At 42.0% G+C, this 24,254-nt stretch overlaps 1 protein-coding gene across 3 annotated transcripts in view; it reads right to left on the reverse strand.

The window, feature by feature from the left end:
* The window catches only part of PTPRB (protein tyrosine phosphatase receptor type B), a 141,241-nt gene that overhangs the window by 16,712 nt on the left and 100,275 nt on the right, over positions 1-24,254 (reverse strand). For all 3 annotated transcript variants that reach the window (XM_033952393.1, XM_033952392.1, XM_033952394.1), the window contains 7 exons: positions 21,413-21,676; positions 19,415-19,696; positions 16,358-16,636; positions 11,292-11,441; positions 3,668-3,911; positions 2,300-2,406; positions 1,071-1,176 (listed from right to left, as the gene is read on the reverse strand). In XM_033952393.1, coding sequence (XP_033808284.1) covers positions 1,071-1,176; positions 2,300-2,406; positions 3,668-3,911; positions 11,292-11,441; positions 16,358-16,636; positions 19,415-19,696; positions 21,413-21,676 — 1,432 coding nt within the window. The remainder of the gene's footprint in view (positions 1-1,070; positions 1,177-2,299; positions 2,407-3,667; positions 3,912-11,291; positions 11,442-16,357; positions 16,637-19,414; positions 19,697-21,412; positions 21,677-24,254) is intronic.

The following is a 24,254-nucleotide window of genomic DNA, read 5'->3' on the forward strand; positions in this document are numbered from 1 at the left end:
GTGTACAGCTTGGGACCATACAGCACCAGTTCAACAAAGCCCCCACCCCTCATTATACCTTCCTCCTACCAGGGATATGTCCCCACTTCGTCAGCCAGAGGTACAGAAGGGCTAGTATGATATAATGGGTGGGCCTGAGTTCAAAGTGGGTGGGCACACAATTTCCCCATCCCGTGCTTTCTGCCCCAACTCCTGCACCAGCATCCCCCAACAAATAAATACCTAAACTGATGGGGATCCCCAAGCCCCGCCAGCTGGAAGAAGCCCTCTGTTTTAGAACAGGCCATTCTCTTATTTGCTGCAGCCAGAAGCACAGCTCACGTTTTGCCGCCTTCTCCCTAAGCATGTGTTGGAGGGGAGGAGCCACCACGACAGTAGGGCGTGGACAGTGCCACTGGCTGCAGCAATTAGAAGAATGACTAGTCCTGGCTGCAGGAGGACCTCTTCCAGCTAGAAGGACTTGGGCATCCCCTCCAGCCATAACAAAAATGCCAGAATTTGTAGGTGGGCCCAGGACCACGCATGGCTACTCCACAGACTGAAAAAAGAAACTGGACTAAGATATCATTAGGGATGCGTTTTGTTATATGAAAAGAATTAGTACGACATAGAGAATGAATGACATGGGGACAAATTTGTCCTCGGCCCCGCAGGAACTCAATTTCCCCGAATCGTCTCCATGAGTTTTGTCCCTGCCCCATTCCTGTAAGCTCTGCCTTAACCGCAGAAGCCTTGAACACTTATGATTTTAAAGTGTTTGAGGCTCGTGCAGATGAGGACGGAGCTTAGGCATTGGTGGAACGAGGCATTATGACATCACAATCTGAGCTCTAGAATGTTGCTACTTAGGATATTAAAGTGTTTAAGGCTTGTGCAGATGAGGACGTAGCTTCCAGGAATGCGGCAGGGACAGGAAAAGAACTCGCCGGGATGGGACGGGAAAAAGAGTTCCTGCAGGGACGGGGAAAAATTTGTCCCCATGTCATTCTCTATGACAGAAAGGGAGAATAAAGTGGGGAGATTCCAAACTTTGTGTCTGTAATTCATAATGTCAAAGAAATGACACTCACACTCTTCTCACTTTTTGTCTGCAGACAAATAAAACTGTGACTGCAGCCACCATCAAGAGGAGGAATAAGCCAGCGATTACACCTTCTATAACACCAACCAAAGGCTCTGCAAGAGAATAACAAGAAAGAAAGAAATCAGATTCACTGTGACAGGGAAAAGAGCTTTAGAGTTTCAAGAGCAAGGGTGGCAATGTTGCACTGTTCCCTCTGTGTGGGAGACCTCCAAGTGCATTGCTACCACTAGGGGGTGCTGTTTCCATATTGTGTTTTCAAGCTCGAGGGACAGGCAGGTTCCATGGATTACTGCAGTGCTTGCCTGCCACTCACTATTGAAAATGTGTTAGGAAAACATCACCCCCTACTGGCAGCACTACGTACGCCTCTCAGCGCTATATAAGTGATAAGCAGTAGGAATAGTAGAGTTTCCATTCAGGGCAACAGATGCAGTTGTAGAACTCTACACGAATTCAACTTTTACCCCACGTAAAATAATATCACTACATGTAAAATAATATCACTACACGGAGTATAAATTAAAAAAATTACATACACACCTACACTCAAGCTGGTGGTGTAGCTATGGGTGACCTTGAGGGCCTGGCTCAGGCCCCCCACTGCTTTCATGGCTGGTGGGGATGCCAAGCCCCGCAAGATGAAGATGTCTCTTGAATAAGTTCTGGCTCTTCTGCACATGCCTACTTAGACTGAAGTGAGCGTGAGCATTAGCGACAGAAGCGCGCCTACTGAATTAATAATAATAATAATAACTTTATTTCTTTTATACCGCAAGTGCTGCTTGCTCAGCATGGGTGGAACTCATGCAGGAGATTTCTTCGGCTGGCGGGGCTTGGCATCCCTGGCAGGTAGTATTTTATTGTGGTGGAAGGGGGAGAATAAACCTGTTTTGTTTTTTCACATTACCAACATTTTTTCTCTCTCCCCTTATTTTTAACAGGAGGGTTTCTTACGTATTTATTTATACAGGTTTGATACCGCATGCGCCATTTCTGGCTTTTATGCGATTTACATCTCAAATCCCTGAGGGGTAGCGCAGAATAACCAAGTAGCAGAGCCGTTATATATAAAGACATATCTTTGGAAAGGCGGGCACCCTCTTTTCTTCTATTTACAGAAACAATGGTTGACCTAACCAGTAAAACCAGCATCCAGGATGCTTCATGTTGTTTTAGTGTGACGACATCTCCTCACTGATGTGAGAAAGCACTGACCCGACTCGGTGGTGATAGGCATGGAGAAGAAGGTGTCCGAGAAGAGGGGCTCCTGGAATTCCTTCAGGTCATCGCCGAAAAGCTGGGTGAAAGCTCGGATACTGATCCTGCAAAGTTAATGGCGGGAAGTTAGGCAGGTCGGCACCTTTTAAATTTCACCTGTACAATTTTTTTGGGGGGGAATAAACTTTTACTGGTTTACCTTAAGGTGACTTTGAGGTTCTTGTACTTTTTGAACCGGTCCTTGTGTGTAGAAGGGAGCGTTACGCAGTATGAAGTCAGGTTTTTCATACATTTGCCAAAGGGGTTGCAAGGTTTGAAGGATGGGCAATTCATTCTTTAACTGTCCCCATACTCCCTATCAGATGCCATCGTAAAATATCCCCCTCAAGTTCCAAATATCCATCTCTGTCTCTTCAACAGAACCTCAGCTTTTTCATTGCCCCAAGCTTTATGTGTTCATTCGTCATTGGTGCTTTTTAAATTACATTTCAGTCTTTACTTAATTTATCTCAAATTTACCCTCTCTTTTACAAAGCCATGCTAGTGTTTTTAGCGTTGGCCGCTGCGGTAACAGCCCCGACGCTCACAGAGGGGGGGGGGGGGGTTACTTAGCTGTGTCGCTGAGGTTCTGTAGAAGAGACAGAATGGATATTTGAAACTTGAGAGGGATATTATTGGAATATTATATATTTTTATTCCTACAAGTGAAAATATTGCAGTATAATAATAATAATAATAATAATAACTTTATTCTTATATACCGCCAACAATCTTGCGACTTCTAGGCGGTTTACAATAAAAGAAACTGTAGATACAATCAAGAGAAACTGTAAATACAATCAAGAGAAACTTTACGTACAGCGAGTTAGATAAAGTCAAGAGAAACTGTAAATACAATTGAAGAAACTGTAAATACAATCAAGAGAAACTTTACGTACAGCGAATTAAAGAGTATATCATTGTGTATCTCGTACAATGAATTAGAGAATATAGCAGTGTACATCTGATAACATTAATAGTGTTAACGTCAGTTTGTGTGTTGCAAGGCCAGGAAGTGCCAAGTTGTTTACACAGAAGTAGAAATATTCCTTAGGTTCATAGAGTGTTCATATTTAGTGAATAGGGGTTGGGGTTAACAGTTTGCACGTTCAGGTCTGTGTATAAAGAGTGGAATATCATAAACTATCAGACACTTGAGTCACCCAAGATTTACTATATATAAATGTCCTAAGGAAATGTTCAGTTGTCTCTTTTGTCATCCGCCCAGAACTGCAAGGTTGAGGCGGAATAGAAATCAGCAATGCAATGTAATGTAAAGCTGAGGTGTATAGGACGATATCAGGGTCCACTGCCATCCAATCTCACCTGTAGGTGGTCCTGGGCTTCAAGGGTCCATCACAGAATGTGTGCTGCTGCGGGTCGCACTTGCCCCCCAGGCTTTCCGTCTCTGCTCCAAGATGGATGTTAAAGCTTTGAGCACTGTTCTCCCGCGTCTCAGTACATTTGCTTGCAAAATAGTTGGTTTGGTAGATTTTAATGGATTCATTGTGCTTATAGTCTGCGTAGGAAGGGAAAGGGTGGTGCTGATCCGGCTGCAGCGCGTCGCCGCCTAAAATGAGAAATGAGAAACAGAAATATGTCGGTCCGATGGGCAGGACCTTTCCAGGAGCTGGTAACAGGCAAAGAAAGTTATTAAACGGGCTCTGAATCCATTCTAAAATATGACCCAGTTACAGTAAAGTTCCTAGAATACAGGAATTGCGCCTTCAAATTACAGTATGTGGAGACCAAGACTGAAGCTAGATTAAATCTTCCCTAGTGTAAAAGCTTGAATGACATGTCAGGCAATATGCAAGCAAATCATATTTTTTCTTGTCATTTTGATATAGTAAGACAATATGCACTAAAAGTCATTCTCAGCCAATGGAAGGTACATCGTAAACATTTTAAAATGCCCTTTTGGACTTTTTTTTGTAATTTTGTAGATAAAAAAAATAAAACAAATCTCTGGGAAATATAACAAATGTCTAGGCCGGTGCTACATTTCAAGGATGAAATCGGCTTTCCTGTCTACTCTTACAAAAATTGGAGCTTAGGGCAGACCATAAACATGTGGATAAAGATGAGCCAGTTATCTAGATTTTCAGAAAGCTTTCGCTAAAATTCCTCATGAGAGACTCCAGAGAAAATTTAAAAGTCATGGGATGGGAGGCAATGTTCTGTTGGGGATTAGGAATTGGTTCCTGGACAGAAAACAGAGGGTAGGGTTAAATGGCTATTTTTCTCAATGATGGAAAGTGAACGGTGAAGTGCTGCAGGGATCTGTACTAGGGCTGGTGCTATTAAACATATTTATAAACGACCTGGAAATTGTAGAGCCAAGTGAGGTGATAAAATTTGCAGGTAACACAAAACTATTCCAAGTGGTTAAAACACGTTCGGACAGGAAAAATTGCAGGAAGACCTTAGGCCACAGGTGTCAAAGTCGGTCCTCGAGGGCCGGAATCCAGTCGGGTTTCCAGGATTTCCCCAATGAATATGTATGAGATCTATGTGCATGCACTGCTTTCAATGCATATTCATTGGGGAAATCCTGAAAACCCGACTGGATTGCGGCCCTCAAGGAGGGACTTTGAGACCCCTGGATTAGAGTGTCTATGTCAGGGATGGGCAACTCTGGTCCTCGAGGGCCGGAATCCAGTCGGGTTTCCAGGATTTCCCCAATGAATATGCATGAGATCTATGTGCATGCACTGCTTTCAATGCATATTCATTGGGGAAATCCTGAAAACCCGACTGGATTACGGCCCTCGAGGAGGGACTTTGACACCCCTGCCTTAGGCAATTCGAAGACTGGGCATCCAAATGGCAGATGAAATTTAATATGGACAAATATAGAAAGAGAGAAACAAAGTAATGCACATCGGGAAGAATACTCTATTATTCTAAATCATAGTTACCCAATGCTAGGGTTCACCTTAGGAGTCGGCACCCAAGAAAAAGTCCTGGGTGTCATTTTTTGGATATGGGTAAATGAGTCTGTGGAAATGATAGCAGATAGAGACCATATGGCCTATCCCAGGGGTGTCAAAGTCCCTCCTTGAGGGCCACAATCCAGTCAGGTTTTCAGGATTTCCCCAATGAATATTAACATACAATGAAAGCACTGCATGCAAATAGATCTCATGAATATTCATGATGGAAATCCTGAAAACCCAACTGGATTGTGGCCCTTGAGGAGGGACTTTGACACCCCTGGCCTATCCATTCTGTCCATTATCTAGAAAGGGATTTGATATTCCGCCTTTCTTGGTTACAATCAGAGCAGGTTACATATTAAACACAGGGCCCTATTTTGTACCTGGGACAACGGAGGGTTAAGTGACTTGCCTGGACTCCCAAACTTAACCCAACTGCACTAACCATCAGGCTAAAATATGCCCTGATTGAAGCATAGAAACATGATGGCAGATAAAGGCCAAATGACTCGTCCAGTCTGCTTGCAGGGTTTCTCCCCCCCCCCCCCCCCGAGAAAGAAAGGATGAAAGACACCATACTAAGCACGGATCAGAGGTTAAGATTTTGCAATTGGCCCGATTCCTATGAAAGGCAGTTCTTTAAGCTGACATCTAAAGCTAAGCCCACATAATTGCACAGGTGCTAGTCTAGAAAGAGAGCGCCTACACGGATTAGCATGCAACTTTTGGGGGAGGGGGGGCGTACATGTGGGTGGAACATGGGCTGTATGTTGCCACAAGACACCCACAATTTATAGAATATTAGGTTGTACGCACTACATGGACTCTTTGGCGTGTTCATTTAAGTTTAAGCGGTTATCTGAGCGGTTTACAACTTCCTTAGATCTTGAAGTTAAAATTAAAAGCGATGAAAAGAGAAGAAAAAAGAAAGAAAGAAAAAGACAAAAGGGGAATTAAAGGAGGAGAGAAGAAGGGAATGAATTCCAATAGTTGATAGAAAAGAGGAGGGAAAAATGGGTAACGGTAATGGTTCCTGGCAGTCCCTTCTTTAAAAGTGGTAGGTACCAGACGTCATGACATGTTTTCAATTGTGGCCCCCCAGACTTGGAACTCTTTGCCACAATACATAAACAATGAAAAGGATCCCAGTCTTTTTAAAAATAAATTAAAAACTTTCCTTTTTAAAGATGCTTTTAATCTATATATATAAAATCGGAGGTATGTATGTGTGTATGTGCTGCGATCACGCAAAAACGACTTGACCGATTTGAATGAAACTTGGGATGCAGATCCCTCACTACCTGGGGTGATATGTTCTGGGGGTCTCGCGGCCCACCTGCACACGTGGGCGGAGCTACAAACAGAAAATCAGAAAATAATATTAAATATTGAACTAGGCCAGTTACTGGGTAGACTTGCACAGTCTGTGTCTGTGTATGGCCGTTTGGTGGAGGATGGGCAGGGGAGGGCTTCAATGGCTGGGAGGGTGTAGATGGGCTGGAGTAAGTCTTAACAGAGATTTCGGCAGTTGGAACCCAAGCACAGTACCGGGTAAAGCTTTGGATTCTCGCCCAGAAATAGCTAAGAAGAAAAAAAAAAAAAAAAAATTTTAAATTGAATCAGGTTGGGCAGACTGGATGGACCATTCGGGTCTTTATCTGCCGTCATCTACTATGTTACTATGTCACCCATTCATGTCAATGGAAAAAATGTAAAAAGCTGCCATTCTCACAGTAATTCAAAAACGGCTTGACTGATTTGGATGAAACTTGGTATGCAGATCCCTCACTACCTGGGGTGATATGTCCTGGGGATCTCACGGCCCACAACTCTATGTTGCTTGCTCAAGGGTGGGTTCACCCAAGAATTTATATGTTCTTGCTCCAGGAGGTGAAACTAAAATTGTTGTTTATAATCACGTTTTGTGTTAGTTGTATTGTATTCATTTTGTCAAATATTTCACTTTATAATTTGAATATTGTACTTTTTATTAAGCTGTAAAAATACTTTCATTCACCACTATAAAGTATCTTTATTTGAATCCATTTACAGTGTTATTGCTATAATTAAATACCCGTGCAACGCTGGGGCATCAGCTAGTCTTTAATAAAAATACTTTTTTACTGTAGTTAAGTTATCCCTCCCTATGTTTTTTCCTTGAATGTTCCCTTTTTCTTTCTTCTCGAAACATCTATTATGTAACTTTTCCCCTTTTATCATTATGTGTCTTTGTGTTGTCTGTGTATGAGTCTGTTTTTATCTATTACTTGATATTATTAATATGTTTTTTAAAATGATTATGTTTGTCTTAAAATGTTTATGTGTTTGTCAGTTCATGAGTCTGTTTTTATCTCGTACATGATATTAGTAATTTGTTTTATAATGCTTATGTATCTTATTGTAAATCGCTTAGTAAATTATGGATAAGCGATTCATCAAATGAATAAACAAACATTTCATTAGCTGTCACATCTGAACTCAATTAAGCTCAGGTTTATAAAAACAAGAAAGCTTATAGTGAAGATTTGAATTTATTAACGGATGTGCCGTTGACCTCTTGTAAGGGGTTGCGCCTACCTTTTGCAGTACCAGTGTTGCTTAGATACACTCTTAACCTTACAAAACTGGGGCTACACGTGCCCCTTTAAAGCACTTAAAATAAGGAGTCAATTTCTAGAATTGCTGTCGCCTACCGCTCCCTTCCAGTTCAGAGATTTCTTACTGCTTTTATCAAACCACTGAGCAGTACCATCTGTTTCCTCCTTAAAAGAATAAAAATAGCCGACATTCTTGGGGGCTTTATCAGAAAGCAGCGCAAAGTATTGTGCTTAACTCAATGCATTCAGCCATCGCCGGTCAGAAGGCATTTGGGGCCAGCCAAAGATTGGAATGAAACATTCGGCACCTTGATAAAGAGTCAGATTTGTGGGAAGCAATTTTAGGGTCCTTAACGCATGAAATGACACATGTTAACCGCTAATACTAACACTAATGGAACTAAAGGCACACAATTTAAAAGGAAATTCTAAATAAGCTTAGAATATTAAAATTAATTAAAGCTGGCTTATATGGACTCTTCAACCATAGTGTAGGACATCTGAGATAACACCAGTTGGACTAAAATAGCAAAATTGCTATATACTTCTCCCTCTGTATTTGCGGTTTCAGCATTCGCGGTTTCGATTATTCACGGTTTTTAGCTTGCTGGCTCCTCCCCCCCCCCCCCCAACTACATCAGCTTGCATAGAGAAATCGCCGATTCCAAGCGTTTACAGAGAAAATTTCTGATTCCCAGTACTTTTTTCACCGTGTTCTGCATCTCCTTCAGGAACAGGCCGGGTCTCCCACCATTGTTATTCACAGTTTCACCATATTCACGATGGCTTTTAATAGAAAACAGCGAATAACATATGAAAACGTTATTCGCGGCTTTTCTGTATTCGCGGTTCTGTTAATCCCCTATCACAGCGAATACGGAGGGAGAAGTGTCTTATCAGTAGTCCCGTTTTGAAAAATTTGGGGGCTTTTTTTAAAAGTTGTGTTGTACATTTGATAAGGTGCCTAGACGTGCTTGTAAACTCAAAATTCAAAGTTCATAACTAATACGTAGGTATACTTCAGCATACTGTATCAATATAAAATACTGTTTCAATATTATAAATACAGCAAACTTAGCTTTGTGGTCATGTCGGGGAGGGAATGGGCAGGCCGGCATGATCATGTTTTGCCGCTAAGGTTGTTTCGAGGCACACTCCCCCCCCTTTTTCCTCTCTGCTGCATGTTAGGGCTCAGCCCAGATATGTTAACTGCTATCACACAACCCCTGGTAATTACTTTTGTGTTGTTTTGACAATCGGGGAGAAATTCTATAAATGGCACCCAGTGGCATATTAAGGGGGAGGGGAACCTGGGTGCCATCTTGGTGGGTGCCCTCCCTTCTCCTCCCCCACACTTCTTTAAAAATCTCCGCCATTGCAAGCAACTACTGTAGCCTGGCTTCCTTTGAAATCACTTCTGGGTCATGGGGCCAGGAAGTGATGTCAGGGGGAAAGCTAGCATGAACAGCAGGCCAGAGAAGCTTCTCACGCTGGAGAAGATTTGAAGAGGTACAGGGTGGGAAGTAAAGGCACGGGTTTGGCGAAGAGGGCATAGGGAGTTGGCGCTTAAAGAGTGGAGGGGGCAGAGAGGAAGGGGGGGGTGCCACTGCCCCAGGTACCTCTTACCCTCACTACACCACTGATGGCATCCCAAAAAAATCGGCCGTTCTATGAACTGTGCTTAAAGTTAGACTCAGTTTATAGACTAGCGCTTAGCGTCGGGACCTGCGACTAAATTTAGGTGTGACCATTTACATCAACTGAAACCTGGCGCAAATTCCTGCACCTAACTTTGGAACACCCATGACCTGCCTGCACCCTTCCCATGGCCATTCCCTTTGGCTTCCCGCACACTATTTGATTCCCCAGGCTTCTTGGATCGACTGATCATCCCTTATATTTGAAACTTGAGAGGGATATTATCAGAATAGTGTATTAAAGCTCAAACTCTCAAAATCTTCTCACTGTCCCATCCCTACTCCATCTTTTCTTTACATTCTGGAACTTATTACCAGCCCCTCTCCATGAGGAGTAGCCTGATGGTTTATGTAGCGGCTTGAGAATCAGGGGGACTGGGTTTAATTCCCACTGCAGTTCCCTGTAACTCTGAGCAAGTCATTCAGCCCCTTCATTTGTACCATGTACAAAATAAATGCCTGTATACATATAATATGTAAACCATTTTGATTGTAACCAGTCCCTTTTCCATTTTTTCTGTCATGGATATGATATACAGTATCGCCTTTCTGTGGAACCACAATAGGAGTTTAAATTTTAAAAAATTATATACAGGTACCACACATTTCTTGTCTGAATGGCTATGTCAAATTCCATGTGGAATTTCTTGAGATGGACTTTATTCATATTAAAATAATATTAAAACTTGGCAAACCACATAAAAACCTCTAGGACGCAGTCTGCTGAAAAGCTTTGGACCCTGGACCCAACACGGTCTGTGTTTCGACAGAATGTCTTCTTCAGGGGTCCCTATGAAGTCCTACGGTTTATTTCTGACTGGCATTTTAATCTACGTATATTTACCATATGGCTTCATAGGGACCCCTGAAGAAGACATTCTGTCGAAACATGGACCATGTTGGGTCCAGGGTCCAAAGCTTTTCAGCGGACTGCGTCCTAGAGGTTTTTATGTGGTTTGCCAAGTTTTAATATTAATAAAGTCCATCTCAGGAACATCATTTCTCCACGTTGTTTTTTGTTTCTTCTTGGATTTGTCTGTGGAGATCATTGGGTCAATTCTCTTGTTTTTGTTTATGTCAAATTCCATTACATTGAAACATACATAAAGAGCAGATGTACAGTAGATCATAGGGAAATCTTTGCAGTTGCAAATATGCTATGAAGTTGAGCTCCTAGCATGCTCTTTGGGACTAGCCCTATGGGGCTGATATTTCACAAGGGCTTATCCAGTTAGTAGGAGCCCAAATATTCAGCACCACAACTGGACAGCACCACTGAACGTTTCCTCTGATAGCCGTGGTGGTCTATGGGAGGAGCCAACACTTATCGGAATAGCGGTGATTTGCAGTGTGTAGATTGGCTATCTGGATTGTTGCAACACTTAGCCCCGCCTCCCAGATACTCAGCAGCCGGTGCTGACCAACATCTAGATTTTTTTTTCTACCCATGGCAGTTGTCATTTAAAAAAAAAAGTGACCACTGCCATGGGCCCAGAGGTGTCCTTCTGTGTCATTATTTATACACCAGACTCGGATAATAAATGCGTCCGTTTTGCTTAAAATAGTTTTGTTCATAGTTCACTGAAATGAGGCATTTGCTCCTTTTGGGCGTTATTATTAACTCGAGCTTCCTAAGTCCTCTGTACCAAATGGGCAGAAAAGAAATATTATTTTACATCCGAAAATAACACCAAGTTCTTAATCCATAAAAGCTCACCCTCGGTTTCAGACACAATCACCGTGAAGTACTTCACTGCTCCGTTGGTGTCGCTAAACCAACTGCAGTTGAAGCTGAAATTGATGGACGATTTGCTGATCGACGAGTCTTTTTTGTTCACTCTGATGTGAGGCAAAGGCTGAGGAGGACCTGAATAAGGACAAGGAATAATTTTAATATGTTGGTTTTTTTTCTTTTTACCGGATATATAATTCAGTGAAAAGTAAGTTGCATTTTCCCGCATGCCAAATAAAAAAAAAACCCAGCGAAAACGAAAATACTGTGGAGATGGTGATGTTCAAGATGCAGGCTTCATTTAAAAATATACAATTTGATAATGTAATGTAATGTAATGTAATTTATTTCTTATATACCGCTACATCCGTTAGGTTCTAAGCGGTTTACAGAAAATATACATTAAGATTAGAAATAAGAAAGGTACTTGAAAAATTCCCTTACTGTCCCGAAGGCTCACAATCTAACTAAAGTACCTGGAGGGTAATAGAGAAGTGAAAAGTAGAGTTAGAGGAAAAATAAAAATAAAATAAACATTTTAACAAGACAGCATTGATCTAAATACTTTGGAAGGTAGAAGAGAGGAGAGAAAGGAATAGAAGCAGAAGGGGGAGCCGTTGAACAGTAGAATTCTGGAGAAATTTAAATGATAGAAATAGAACAAAACAAAGACAAAAGGCAAAACAATAGATAAGATTAAAGATAAATCATAAGCTGGAAAGAAAAATAAAATAAAACTTTGTCTTCAATCCACGGTTTCAGCGTCAGTGATGAAGTGGAGCAAGTAAGTTTAGGAGGAGCGATTGACGTTTCCAGAAAGGGCTTCTTCAGGGAAGAGACTTGGCCGACAGTCCCAGGATGCCTATGTCTCCTCCCCTGCGATGTTCTCCCATCCATGCATTCCCTCCCAGACACACTGCCCGTGCCCCAGCCGCTTTATAATCCACATAAAGTATAACTAGGACCCAAACTGTTGGGAACTGTGGACTCAACACGGTCCCGTGTTTCGACAATGCTGTCTTCCTCAGGGGTCCCTAAAAGTCCTGTAAATTTTTTTAAAACCCTCTCTTTACAACAGTATTATTGACATTAAGAAGAGGTATACAAACTACCTTTTTGGTAGGAGGGACCAAATCAACTAATCTCTAGCCACACCCCTTGTTAATGGTATTTTGGGCAAACTATTGGTTGGCCCTAATGGTCCACCCCATTCCACTGATAATGTTTAAAAATATACTACTATTAACTAATACAGTGGTACCTTGGTTTGCAAGCATAATTTGTTCCAGAAGCATGCTCGTAATCCAAAACGCTCGTATATCACAGAGAATTTCCCCATAGGAAGTAATGGAAACTCGGACGATTCGTTCCATATCCCCACAACAGGCCTATGTTGCATTCAACTTCAGTGACTTTAGATAAGCCAAAATACATTTCTCCTCCCCCCCACCCCCCTTCTCTCTGTCTTCTTGTGGTCCAACACTTCTCCCACTCCCTGTTTTGGCATGTCTCCCTCTTCTCCCCTCCCCTCTCCTCTCCAACTATATCCAGCATTTGTACTTCCCTCTCTTTCCATCCCCACAGACCATCTTTCCCTTTTCATATTCCCCATCTATCATCTTTCTATTCCCCCTTCTGCTTCTATTCCTTTCTCTGCTCTCTTCTACCTTCCAAAGTATTTAGATCAATGCTGTCTTGTTAAAATGTTTATTTTATTTTTATTTTTCCTCTAACTCTACTTTTCACTTCTCTATTACCCTCCAGGTACTTTAGTTAGATTGTGAGCCTTCGGGACAGTAAGGGAATTTTTCAAGTACCTTTCTTATTTCTAATCTTAATGTATATTTTCTGTAAACCGCTTAGAACCTAATGGATGTAGCGGTATATAAGAAATAAATTACATTACATTACATTACATTACATGGACCATTTGGCCTTCATCTGCCATCATGTTTCTAGGTTTCTATAACCATAAAGCTCTATGACATCACAATGCAGGCAAAGAGCCTTAGCCAATGGGAAGAAGATATGCAAATGTTAAGAGCCTTAGCCAATAGGGAGAGGAGGAGATAGTGGATGCTGCAGAATTCTACTGTTCAACGGCTCCCCCTTCTGCTTCTATTCCTTTCTCTCCTCTCTTCTACCTTCCAAAGTATTTAGATCAATGCTGTCTTGTTAAAATGTTTATTTTTATTTTTTATTTTTCCTCTATCTCTACTTTTCACTTCTCTATTACCCTCCAGGTACTTTAGTTAGATTGTGAGCCTTCGGGACAGTAAGGGAATTTTTCAAGTACCTTTCTTATTTCTAATCTTAATGTATATTTTCTGTAAACCGCTTAGAACCTAACGGATGTAGCGGTATATAAGAAATAAATTACATTACATTACATTACATTACATGGACCATTTGGCCTTCATCTGCCATCATGTTTCTAGGTTTCTATAACCATAAAGCTCTATGACATCACAATGCAGGCAAAGAGCCTTAGCCAATGGGAAGAAGATATGCAAATGTTAAGAGCCTTAGCCAATAGGGAGAGGAGGAGATAGTGGATGCTGCAGAATTCTACTGTTCAACGGCTCCCCCTTCTGCTTCTATTCCTTTCTCTCCTCTCTTCTACCTTCCAAAGTATTTAGATCAATGCTGTCTTGTTAAAATGTTTATTTTTATTTTTTATTTTTCCTCTATCTCTACTTTTCACTTCTCTATTACCCTCCAGGTACTTTAGTTAGATTGTGAGCCTTCGGGACAGTAAGGGAATTTTTCAAGTACCTTTCTTATTTCTAATCTTAATGTATATTTTCTGTAAACCGCTTAGAACCTAACGGATGTAGCGGTATATAAGAAATAAATTACATTACATTACATTACATTTCTCTTTTCACTTTCCCCATCTACATCCCCCCCTTTCTTTCTGTACTCCGTGGATCACCTTCAAGCCTGCCTTCAGCTGAACAACCGCAGTCATATAAATTAACCCAAGCTACCTCCCACCAGTATCGCAGCATTCCCTCCATCGAGCTCTGCCCCTTTTGATTCCATTTCCTGTTTCCGGCAAAGCTGGATGCGGCATAGGCAAAGAGGTGGTGCCGGGTTAGTGCTGGTGTCTGTTAGAGGTAAATATTTGAAGGTGATCCATGAGGGGAGAGAAGCCGGTTCCCGGGGTGGGGTGATGGCAGCTTGGTTTGGGGAGTGACACTCTCATTTATAGAGATAACGCTTGTTTTGCGAGTTAAAATTTGCTGGAGTGTTTCCTCGTCTTGCAAAACACTTGCAAATGGATGTTGACTGTACTATTATTAATTATTTCTAGAGCTCTAACAGCATAAGCAGAATCTCAAAGGAGACAGTCCCTGCTCGAATGAGATCACAATCTAATCAATCAAGACAGACTGGATGCCAGGGTGGGGGTTATGGTTAATAGGGGACGGTTAAACTGCTGGCTAGGGTGATGAGCAGAGGACAGTGGGGAGAAGGGTTATGAGTTGAAGGCAATCATGAGAAGGAACTAGTCTGTTCTTTTTTTATTAGGATTCTTTAGGGAAAGTTTCATTATGGGACCCTTAAATTGCGTCTTCTAAGGTCATAGATCCTGCGAGGTGCAAATATAATATTTGCTTCAAAGTCCATCCTAGTAATGTTACTGGAGCTTAGTTAAACAGTTTGTCCAGGTGACAAAAGAAAGAACATAAATATTGGTTAATAAATTAGAATGCAAACAAAATGTAACCTTTTTAATGACTAGCTCTTAGAAGCTAACGCACCCTCTTCCCCAGGTCAGAATGGTCAAGTTGGACCTAATACAGCATATAATGAGAGGAAGATGGAGGCCATGAATAACTGGATAATTCCAGTGAGATTTGCGATTTTACAATACTAAAAAGCAACGGGGAAGCATAACGGTGAAAGGGTTGCCAAAATGAACAATAAAATCAAAACTCAGTTACTGATCCTGGCCCCTGATAAATGGCACTAAGGGTTAGATTTACTAACTTACGTTAATGAAGGACTCCTCATTTTTAGGAAAGCAATAATCTCTTCACCTAACTGCCCTGCCCATAATCGATGGATTACAAAGAAATGTATATTGGTACCGGATCAAAACTTATATCATAAACTTGTTCTGTAATTAAGGCAAATCTAATGCAAATTGTAACCTTTTAACTGTATATTATGTATGCTTTAACCTATAACAAAGAGAGGAATCCAACAACACTGCAGTAGACGTCAACCAATAGAAAACCAATAAAATACTGCAGAAGCAATGTCAAATCTTTATTTCAATCAATGAACGTTGGTTTAATGTGGTCCACCTTTGTGATAAAGGAACAAGGACCCGACACGGTCCGTGTTTCGATTAACACATCTTTCTCAGGGGTCTGAAGAAATCCTTTATGGACCAGAATAACGTTCAACAACAATACTTCTACTCTGACTATTCTTAAGAAATATGTTGTATTTTGCTGATTGTCCAGCTCTCTTTGGTGTAAACCGCCTAGAAATCGTCTGATTGTGGCGGTATAGAAGAATAAAGTTATGTTCTATATTATAAATCCGAACTTCATAATAAAACCCAGCTCAAGGCAACCCCGTTTTACTACGAGGTTCAGATTTATAGAACGTTATTTTGGCCCATAAAGGATTTCTTCGGACCCCTGAGGAAGATGTGCTAATCGAAACACGGACCGTGTCAGGTCCTTGTTCCTTTATCACAAAGGTGGATCATACTAAACCAATGTTAATTGATTGAAATAAAGACTTGGCGTCTAGTACATCCCTTCTACAGTATTTTTTTGGTTTTCTGTTTTAACCTGTAACTCATTCTTAGCTCTTTGGGGAAAACGGGATAGAAATCCAATTAAATATATAAATTCATGCATGCTATTGCATTTTAATTCATGTTTGACACAGGACCTATTATTGCTAATGGGCCCTATTTACTGATAATGTACATCAACCAGCAAAATGGTCATTTAAGTGAGATAATGTATGTTAATGCACTTGCATAGGTTAGGAAATCTAGATCTTCCATCTCGATTGTCACTTACGGTCTATCATTGTGATGGTTCTGTCTTCAACCACTCCACTGGTCATGTCTGCCGAGTGCACTCTGATAGACACCAAATATCTCTTGTGAGGCACCAGAGTCATAATGGTGAACACTGATCTCTCTTTCTCGATTCTTTTGGAAAATTCAACCTCTTCGGTGTCTATTTTTCTGCACTCGATGCTATACCCGTCGAAGTCTGAATATGGTGCTGTCCAAGAGCAAGAGATGGCAGTTGAGTTCTGCGGACGGCAGTGGAGATGCTGTATCTTGTCTGGTTCTAGAGGGTTGAGAACAAGAATATCTTATTCCATTCTGAATAGATACTCCAGCTTCATGGTAATAAGTTTCTCCAGTGATGATATCCGTATGCAATGCTATACTAAGGGGCTGTGGTTGCATAGGCCATAACATATGGAGGTAAAGAAAAATTGCTCCCAGCCCACCATCTCCTCTCAGTGGCAGTGGCGAATTGGGCAACCTATGGGGGGGACGACGACGGGGGACACCAGTGGGTGAGTCTTATAGGGTCCTGTCTCTACCTAAATATAAGACTCAACACCATTTATAAACTTAGTCTAGAGTGGAAATGTGTGGTGGCTGTGTTAATCCACTCTTCCAGATAAAATGTAGAAATAAAACAAGATAAACTGAAGAAAAAAGTGGAAACGTAGTTAAGTGTCCAGGAAAATGAATCCTAAGATTAACAAATGATGTGGAGCACTATAATTTTTATATGAATAAATTTTTGATATATAAATAATTCTTGTGTGATTGATTCTCAAAATCTCTCAATTGATAACAAATGAGCATCAAAAAAGCCAGCTACATAATGTCAATACTGTCCAAAAATATGACTTAATAATATCAGGCACTTATCTAAATTGCAGAATCTTTGAGCACAATTAGATTTTGTCCAGCGCTATTACAAGCCGAAGAAGCCCGTTGGAGCGAAACGGATGGGGCCTCCGTCGGGTCACTAAGATAAAATTATAAAAATTATAAAATATATTTAAAATTATTTCTACAAGGGTTTTTGACCTGTGATGAAAACCAACCCCAATAGGTTATGATCTTTTTGATTGTATTCCAGGGGTTTCTTGAGGTCTTTTCTCCCTTGTTTTAATGCACATTATATGCAACATTTAGTGCTCCACATCACTTGTTAATCTTAGAAATAAAACAAGAACCACAAAGGAAAAAAAAATGTTTTTATTGGAGTAACTACATTAAACCCCACCTCCCCCCTTTTACAAAGTCTTGTTAGGCGTTTTTGTAATCGCCAACCATGGTGGCATTACTTTCGACGCTCAAAGAATTCCTGTGAGCGTCGGAGTTAATACCACTGCAGTCGGCGATAAAAAAGCCTAATGCGGCTTCGTAAAAGGGGTCCTAAGTTAGTACAATAAAAAAAAGTATTTTTTTTCCTTTGTGTCTACATATTATCTAAACTTGGCCTACAAATTATGCTTGTATTTTGTAAACTGCTTAGGATTAAGCAGGTTAGAAATTTTTATTAGTTTTTATGCTACCAGAACATGAGCTTGGTTACATAAATCCATTTATGGTTTCACTTTATTTAATATACTGCCCTTCCATGGGCAATAGCAGTGCGGTTTACAAAATTACAACATATTAAAAAAAATAAACAAGGGTATGGAAAAAAGTTAAAAGTAATAAAAAACATTCTGCCGACTGCCTCACTAGGTAAACTCTCACAACACCAAAATCATCTAACTGAAAAGAAAAAGCTTTCTCGACAAGCAATGTCTTCAAAAGAATTCTAAATTTCAAATAAGTGGGTTCAAGATGCTCCGTATTTGGAAGAGAATTCCAAAGAGACGGTGCAATACAAAAAAAAAAAAAAAAGCTCTCTCTCTCTAGTTAATGCATAATGAACTGCATGAACAGGAGGAATCTGAAGACGCTGATCGTTCAAAGAACACAAAAGTCTTGGTGGACAATAAGAGAGAATCTCTAGACCGTTTCTACGATTACTCTCTGTTGGGTAAATTACATTTAACTACTTACAAAAGGGTTATAGTCGTATATCAGTGAAAATTCAAATAAAGAACGCACTGTGTACTGGTTTAACAGAAGAACCTCACTCACACTCAATCGCAACTCCACAGACAAAAGATCGAAATAATAATAGTGAATGTGAGAAAACGGGCCTCATCCACGATTGACCGGGACTATACAGTATCCTATGCCTCTCGTTTCATCACTGGAACGATAAAAACTCAGTACATTAATCAACTTTTTATAGTCAATCTTTCATTTCATAACTTGCTTTTCACAATTTCTTCTTTTTCTGTTAAATATATCTCATTCATGTGAGCAAGTGGTTAATTTTGTATAAAATAAATTGGTAATGGCTACAACTAGAGGTGAAACATTAGTTCAAAGTTCAAAACATATAAAGCATGGGCTGGAAATAGCAAAAACTTATCTCCAGGAACGTTTCTCTTCACTCAGGTAAGCTTCTCATCTGGTGCCTTAGAACAATGAAATACGTTCTCTAATGTTCCCAACAGGAAATGCATCCGTTTCACCCCAAAAAGGGCTACAGAATTAGCCACTTACTCACATGAATGAGATATATTAAACAGAAAAAGAAGCAATTGTGAAAAAGCAAGTTATGAAATGAAAGATTGCCTATAAAAAGTTGATTAATGTACGGAGTCTTTTTCGGACCAGTGATGAAACGAGAAGCTTAGGGACTGTATAGTCCCAGCCAATCGTGGATGAAGCCCGTTTTTTCCATATTGACTATTATTATTTGGAGCTTTTGTCTGAGGAGTTACGATTGAGGGCGAGTGAGGTTCTTCTGTTAAACCAGTACACAGTCCGTTCTTTTTTTGAATTTTCATGGGGAAGTTACATTTGCCATGTGCTACAAAAGGGACTTTTAAGTCAGCCAATATGGAACCATGGCGTGCAGTCACCGTTGCAAGTTACCGTTTGCAAGTTACCGTTTCATTATTTTCATCAAGAAAACCTGCTGCCACCCCTTTCCTTGTTCTTAAGAATTCAACTGACCCACAAAATGACCTACTTGTTCTCACGGCTCCAGACAGAGGCTGGCTATGGGTTTTCCAAACAGTGCCACTGATGCTCCTTATGGTAAAAGTGTAGATTCGTCCAGGGTAAAGTTTGTTTACGATGCGTCCATTTGACTTGCCAATTCCATAGGGATTGAAGACCGTAAGAGGATCCTTTGGAGTCCATTGCAGCTCAAAATTATCATAGTCTGTCCCGTCTGGAGGACCCTGCCAGGTGATGGACAGGGATGTGTTTTTGACATCGGCAAAAGAGAGAGAACTTGGAGGCTTCGGAGCTGAAAATATGGGAAGAACATCAGGTCGAGACAGTTGCTTCAAGCTTAAATACAGCGGCATATGTAAAATGTCATGGGACCTTGCCATTTTATCTTGAATATTTTAAAAGCAACCCGGCCCATGTGCCTCAGGCCCCGCCCCCAGGAGGGGCTTAAGGCTTCCGGGCTATTCTGATTGGGCGGGGCTTTAGGACAGCTGGGCCAATCCGGCCCCATTCTGGAGTTGGCTGCCTGCTGGATGGGCGGGTTTGGCACCCATCTGTCCGGCCAACTTGGAAAAGGTACGGGGAAGGGGGGTGGTGGTGGGGGGGTCATGGGGTCATCCAGGGGGGTCACGGGTCAGCGGGGGGGGTGATTGGGGGTTCTGTGGGGTGATCGTTGGGGGGAGGGGGGTTGCGTCAAGGGCAGGAGGGCCTGGGATCCCTCCTGCCCGTATTGTAGTGGGGGGTGGGGGGTAGGGGGTCTCTGGGGCCAGGGGGGCTTGGGCTCCCTCCTGGCCAAAGCCAGTAGCGGCAGAGGGGGGGTCGCCAGGGCCAGGAGGGTTTGGGCTCCCTCCTGGCCCTATCGAGACACGGGGGGGGGGGGTTGCCTGGGCCAGGAGGGTTTGGGCTCCCTCCTAGCCTGATCGAGACACGGGGGGGGGGAGGGCAGTCACCTGGGCCAGGAGGGCTTGGGTTCCCTCCTGGCCCAGCCCAGTCATGGGGGGGGGGGGGTTGGTCGCTGGGGCCAGGAGAGCTTGGGCTTTCTCCTGGCCCAATGTTAATTGGCGGGGCAAGAGGGCTTGGGCTTCCTCTTGCCCCGATATTGGCGGGGGGTTGGGGGGGTGTCGCATGTTGAACGGGGCAAGAGGGCTTGAGCTCCCTCTTGCCCCGATGTTGTCGGGGCGGGGTCGCGGTTCGACATGGCAAGAGGGCTTGTGCATCCTGCCTGGATCGTTGTGTGTGTGTGGGGGGTTCTGTAACAGGTGTTGTTTTTGACAGACACCGGTTACAGAATCCAGCTTTTAGGCGAAGGACTGGCTCTTCCTTCGCCTAAAAGCCATTCTGTTTGGACGTTTGGGGCTTAGGCGTTTTTTTGTTTCATTATGGCTGAAAAGTGTAGACGTCTTGTGGGTGTACTTTTAGACGTAGTGGTGATTGGGCGTTTAGGCAGAGGAAGGCCATAATCAAAACAAGGACGTTTGGTTATGGACACTTTCCCTGCTTCTGCTTCGAACGTTTAAGGACTTAGGCCAAAAGGGGATTTAGAGGCTTTTTTTTATTATGCCCCTCCACGCCTATAGGAAGAGGAGATGCAAATGTTAAGTGCCTTAGCCAATAGGGAGAGGAGGAGATAGTGTATGTTGCAGATGAGCCATTTGGCCTTTATCTGCCATCATGTTTCTATAACCATAAAGTTCTATGACATCATAATACAGGTGTAAAGAGCCTTAGCCTATAGGAAGAGGAGATGCAAATATTAAGAGCCTTAGCCAATAGGGAGAGGAGGAGATAGTGGATGCTGCAGAAGGGCCATTTGGGCTTTTTATCTGCCATCATGTTTCTATGAATGGAACTTCTGATTTGTTACTGGCCTAGAATCTATTGTAGAGATTAGCGCGGGCTATAAACCTTGAGAATGGAAGAGAATATTAATTTTTGCAGCTGCATCCTGAAGTGTCATGTCAGTCATCATTATGGTCATTTAGATATGAGTTTACATGGAAATTGTCCTTACCTGTCCTTCCATCAGCAAAAGCTGTATTCATGAGGTCTCCGCTGTGTGTCACAATGGTAAGGGTATACTTCCTGCCAGGAACCAAGCCCTGGAAGTGACTCTCTCTTAAGTCTTTGCCTTGTCTCCTTTCTTTCTGCGTACCATCTGGTTTATTCAGAATCAGTTCGTAGAAGTCCAGATCACCCACGGCAGGGCTCCACGTGAACCACAAGCTGTCTGTCAGGTTTCTGTTGGACACCTGTAGATCTTTAACGGGGGCCGGCACTTAAAAAGAGACATGAAAAACGAGATTTGTACTTTGCACTGAAACAAGACGACGAGATGACATTAGGGTAGAGTATGAACGGAGTTGAGATTTATGACATCAATATTTAAAGCAATTTAACTGGTCAGAAACAGTTAGTACCAATCAAAGCCAGCCTCTGTTGTAGGTGGTCCGGGGACAGAGTCGGCACTTATGCAGTTACGTGCCGAAGTTAAGCACTTGACCGCCTACGTTGAGTGATCAAATTGGATTGCGTAAAAGTCAGCCCTATATTTAGGCGGTTGTTCCTTTCTCTATTAGAACAATACAATCTTTTCAACTTTTTCGCAAATCTATGAAAACATTGCTCTTCCAGTCTAGGCCATTAAAATAACCCCTCTTGATCAATAATCTTCTTTTAGCCTGGTTTATGTTTTAATTTGAGTATAAATAAATAAATAATTGACTTAACTGGATAAATTCCCTCAGGGAGACTGTTTCTACTTTAAAAGATAAGAACATAAGAAGTTGCCTCCACAGGGTCAGACCAGAGGTCCATCGCGCCCAGCAGTCCGCACCCGCGGCGGCCCATCAGGTCCATGACCTGTCAGTGGTCCCTGAACTCATCCTATAACCTATCACTACTTCTATCTGTACCCCTCAATCCCCTTATCCTTCAGGAATTTATTGAAACCCACTTTTTATCCCTGTATTGTGTTCTGTTAAATCACAGCCTCCGGGAGTGCGTTCCATGTGTCCACCACTCTCTGGGTGAAGAAGAACTTCCTGGCATTGGTTCTAAACCTGTCCCCTTTCAGTTTCTCCGAGTGCCCCCCTTGTACTTGTTGTTCCCCACAGTCTGAAGAATCTATCCCTAATGAAATCATGTACAAAAACAAAAGTAAATTTGATGGGCCTCAGTATGAGCTCTCTTTGAGGTACAAGTGAAGGGTATTAAGCTCAGGCAGTGACTCAGGGATGACTAGCATCAGACCGAAGTCTAAATAAGCACTGCCTCATACATCATTAGGCCCTAGCTGTGAAAACCACACTGGAGATAAAGTGCTAGAAAAAAATCAAATAAAGACAGTCATCCCTGGGGAAAAAATGCATAAACTTGAACTAAATAACTATGTTCTTCACCCAGAGAGTGGTGGACACATGGAACGCACTCCCGAAAACTGTGATTGAACAGAACACAATACAGGGATTCAAAGTGGGTTTAGATAAATTCCTGAAGGAGAAGGGGATTGAGGGGTACAGATAGAAGTAGTGATAGGTTATAGGATGAGTTCAGGGACCACTGACAGGTCATGGACCTGATGGGCCGCCGCGGGTGCGGATTGCTGGGCACGATGAATCTCTGATCTGACCCAGCGGATGCAACTTCTTATGTTCTTATGTAACTACTTGGGAGTTCTTACATAGTTGTTTAGTTCAAGTTTACGCAAGTAATTGGGAGTTCCCCTCTTCGGAACTTGAGCTCTCTCCAAGTTTTCCGCAAACATCTGAAAACCTGGCTTTTCTCAAAAATGTAAGCCTCTCTCCAACTTAGGTATCAAAAACTCTTATATCTTGGCATCCCAAGTCCTCTAAATTTTCTTCACCCTTCTACCTCTAACCCTTTGTTGTAGTTCCTTCCTATTTCATCTACTGTAAACCACGCCGAGCTCTACGAACGTGAAGATGATGCGGTATACAAACCTAAGGATTCGATTAGATTAGATTAGATCTCCAGTGTGGTTTTCACAGCTAGGGCCTAATGATGGATGAGGCAGTGCTTATTTAGACTTCGGTCTGATGCTAGTCATCCATGAGTCACTGCCTGAGCTTAATACCCTTCGCTTGTACCTCAAAGAGCGCTCATACTGAGGCCCATCAAATTTACTTTTGTTTTTGTAGATGATTTCATTATCACATCTTTTAAAGTAGAAACAGTCTCCCTGAGGGAATTTATCCAGTTAAGCCAATTATTTATTTAAACAGCTTTGGACTTATTGGCAACTGTTCAGTCCATGGGGTTAGTTTCCTTTGAGCTCATATCGGTTAATTTGAGTATCACATCTTTTGTTAACCTAGTCGAGCTGGTGAGGACCCGGTATACAAATCTAAATTTTAAATTTGATTAAGTACATAAATGCATAAGAGACAGCTGGCTGCATAAACCAGGATTTTCAGGGCCAGTTCTCGAACATGGCCCAGCATTGAATATCCAGGAATAATGCTGGCAGCGATTTTTAAAAAAACGCTCACCGCTGCTCCCTGAAGAATGACGCTGTAGCGTGTATTTTATAAAATATGGAGTAAATCCTAAAATTTAACAAAAGAAATTCAGGGCCGGTCTGTACAAATGATGCCATCATTGTCAGCTGCCGTTCGCGTGCCAATCGTGCAATGGTGCCGTTTCCAGAAACGCAGCTTCACGACAAGGTAGGGCGCTGGAAATGTAGGCCAGGGTTTTAAAAGTGTACATTTCCGGTGCATCGCAGCTACGGAGGCGCTGTACGATACCTAATGCCACTTAGTTTATTTATCCACCCCCCCTTTTACAAAACCGTGGAAGAGGTTTTTAGCGCAAGCAGGCGCGCTAAATGCTCT

This window comes from Geotrypetes seraphini, chromosome 7, assembly GCF_902459505.1.
Source record: "Geotrypetes seraphini chromosome 7, aGeoSer1.1, whole genome shotgun sequence".
NCBI lineage: Eukaryota > Metazoa > Chordata > Amphibia > Gymnophiona > Dermophiidae > Geotrypetes > Geotrypetes seraphini.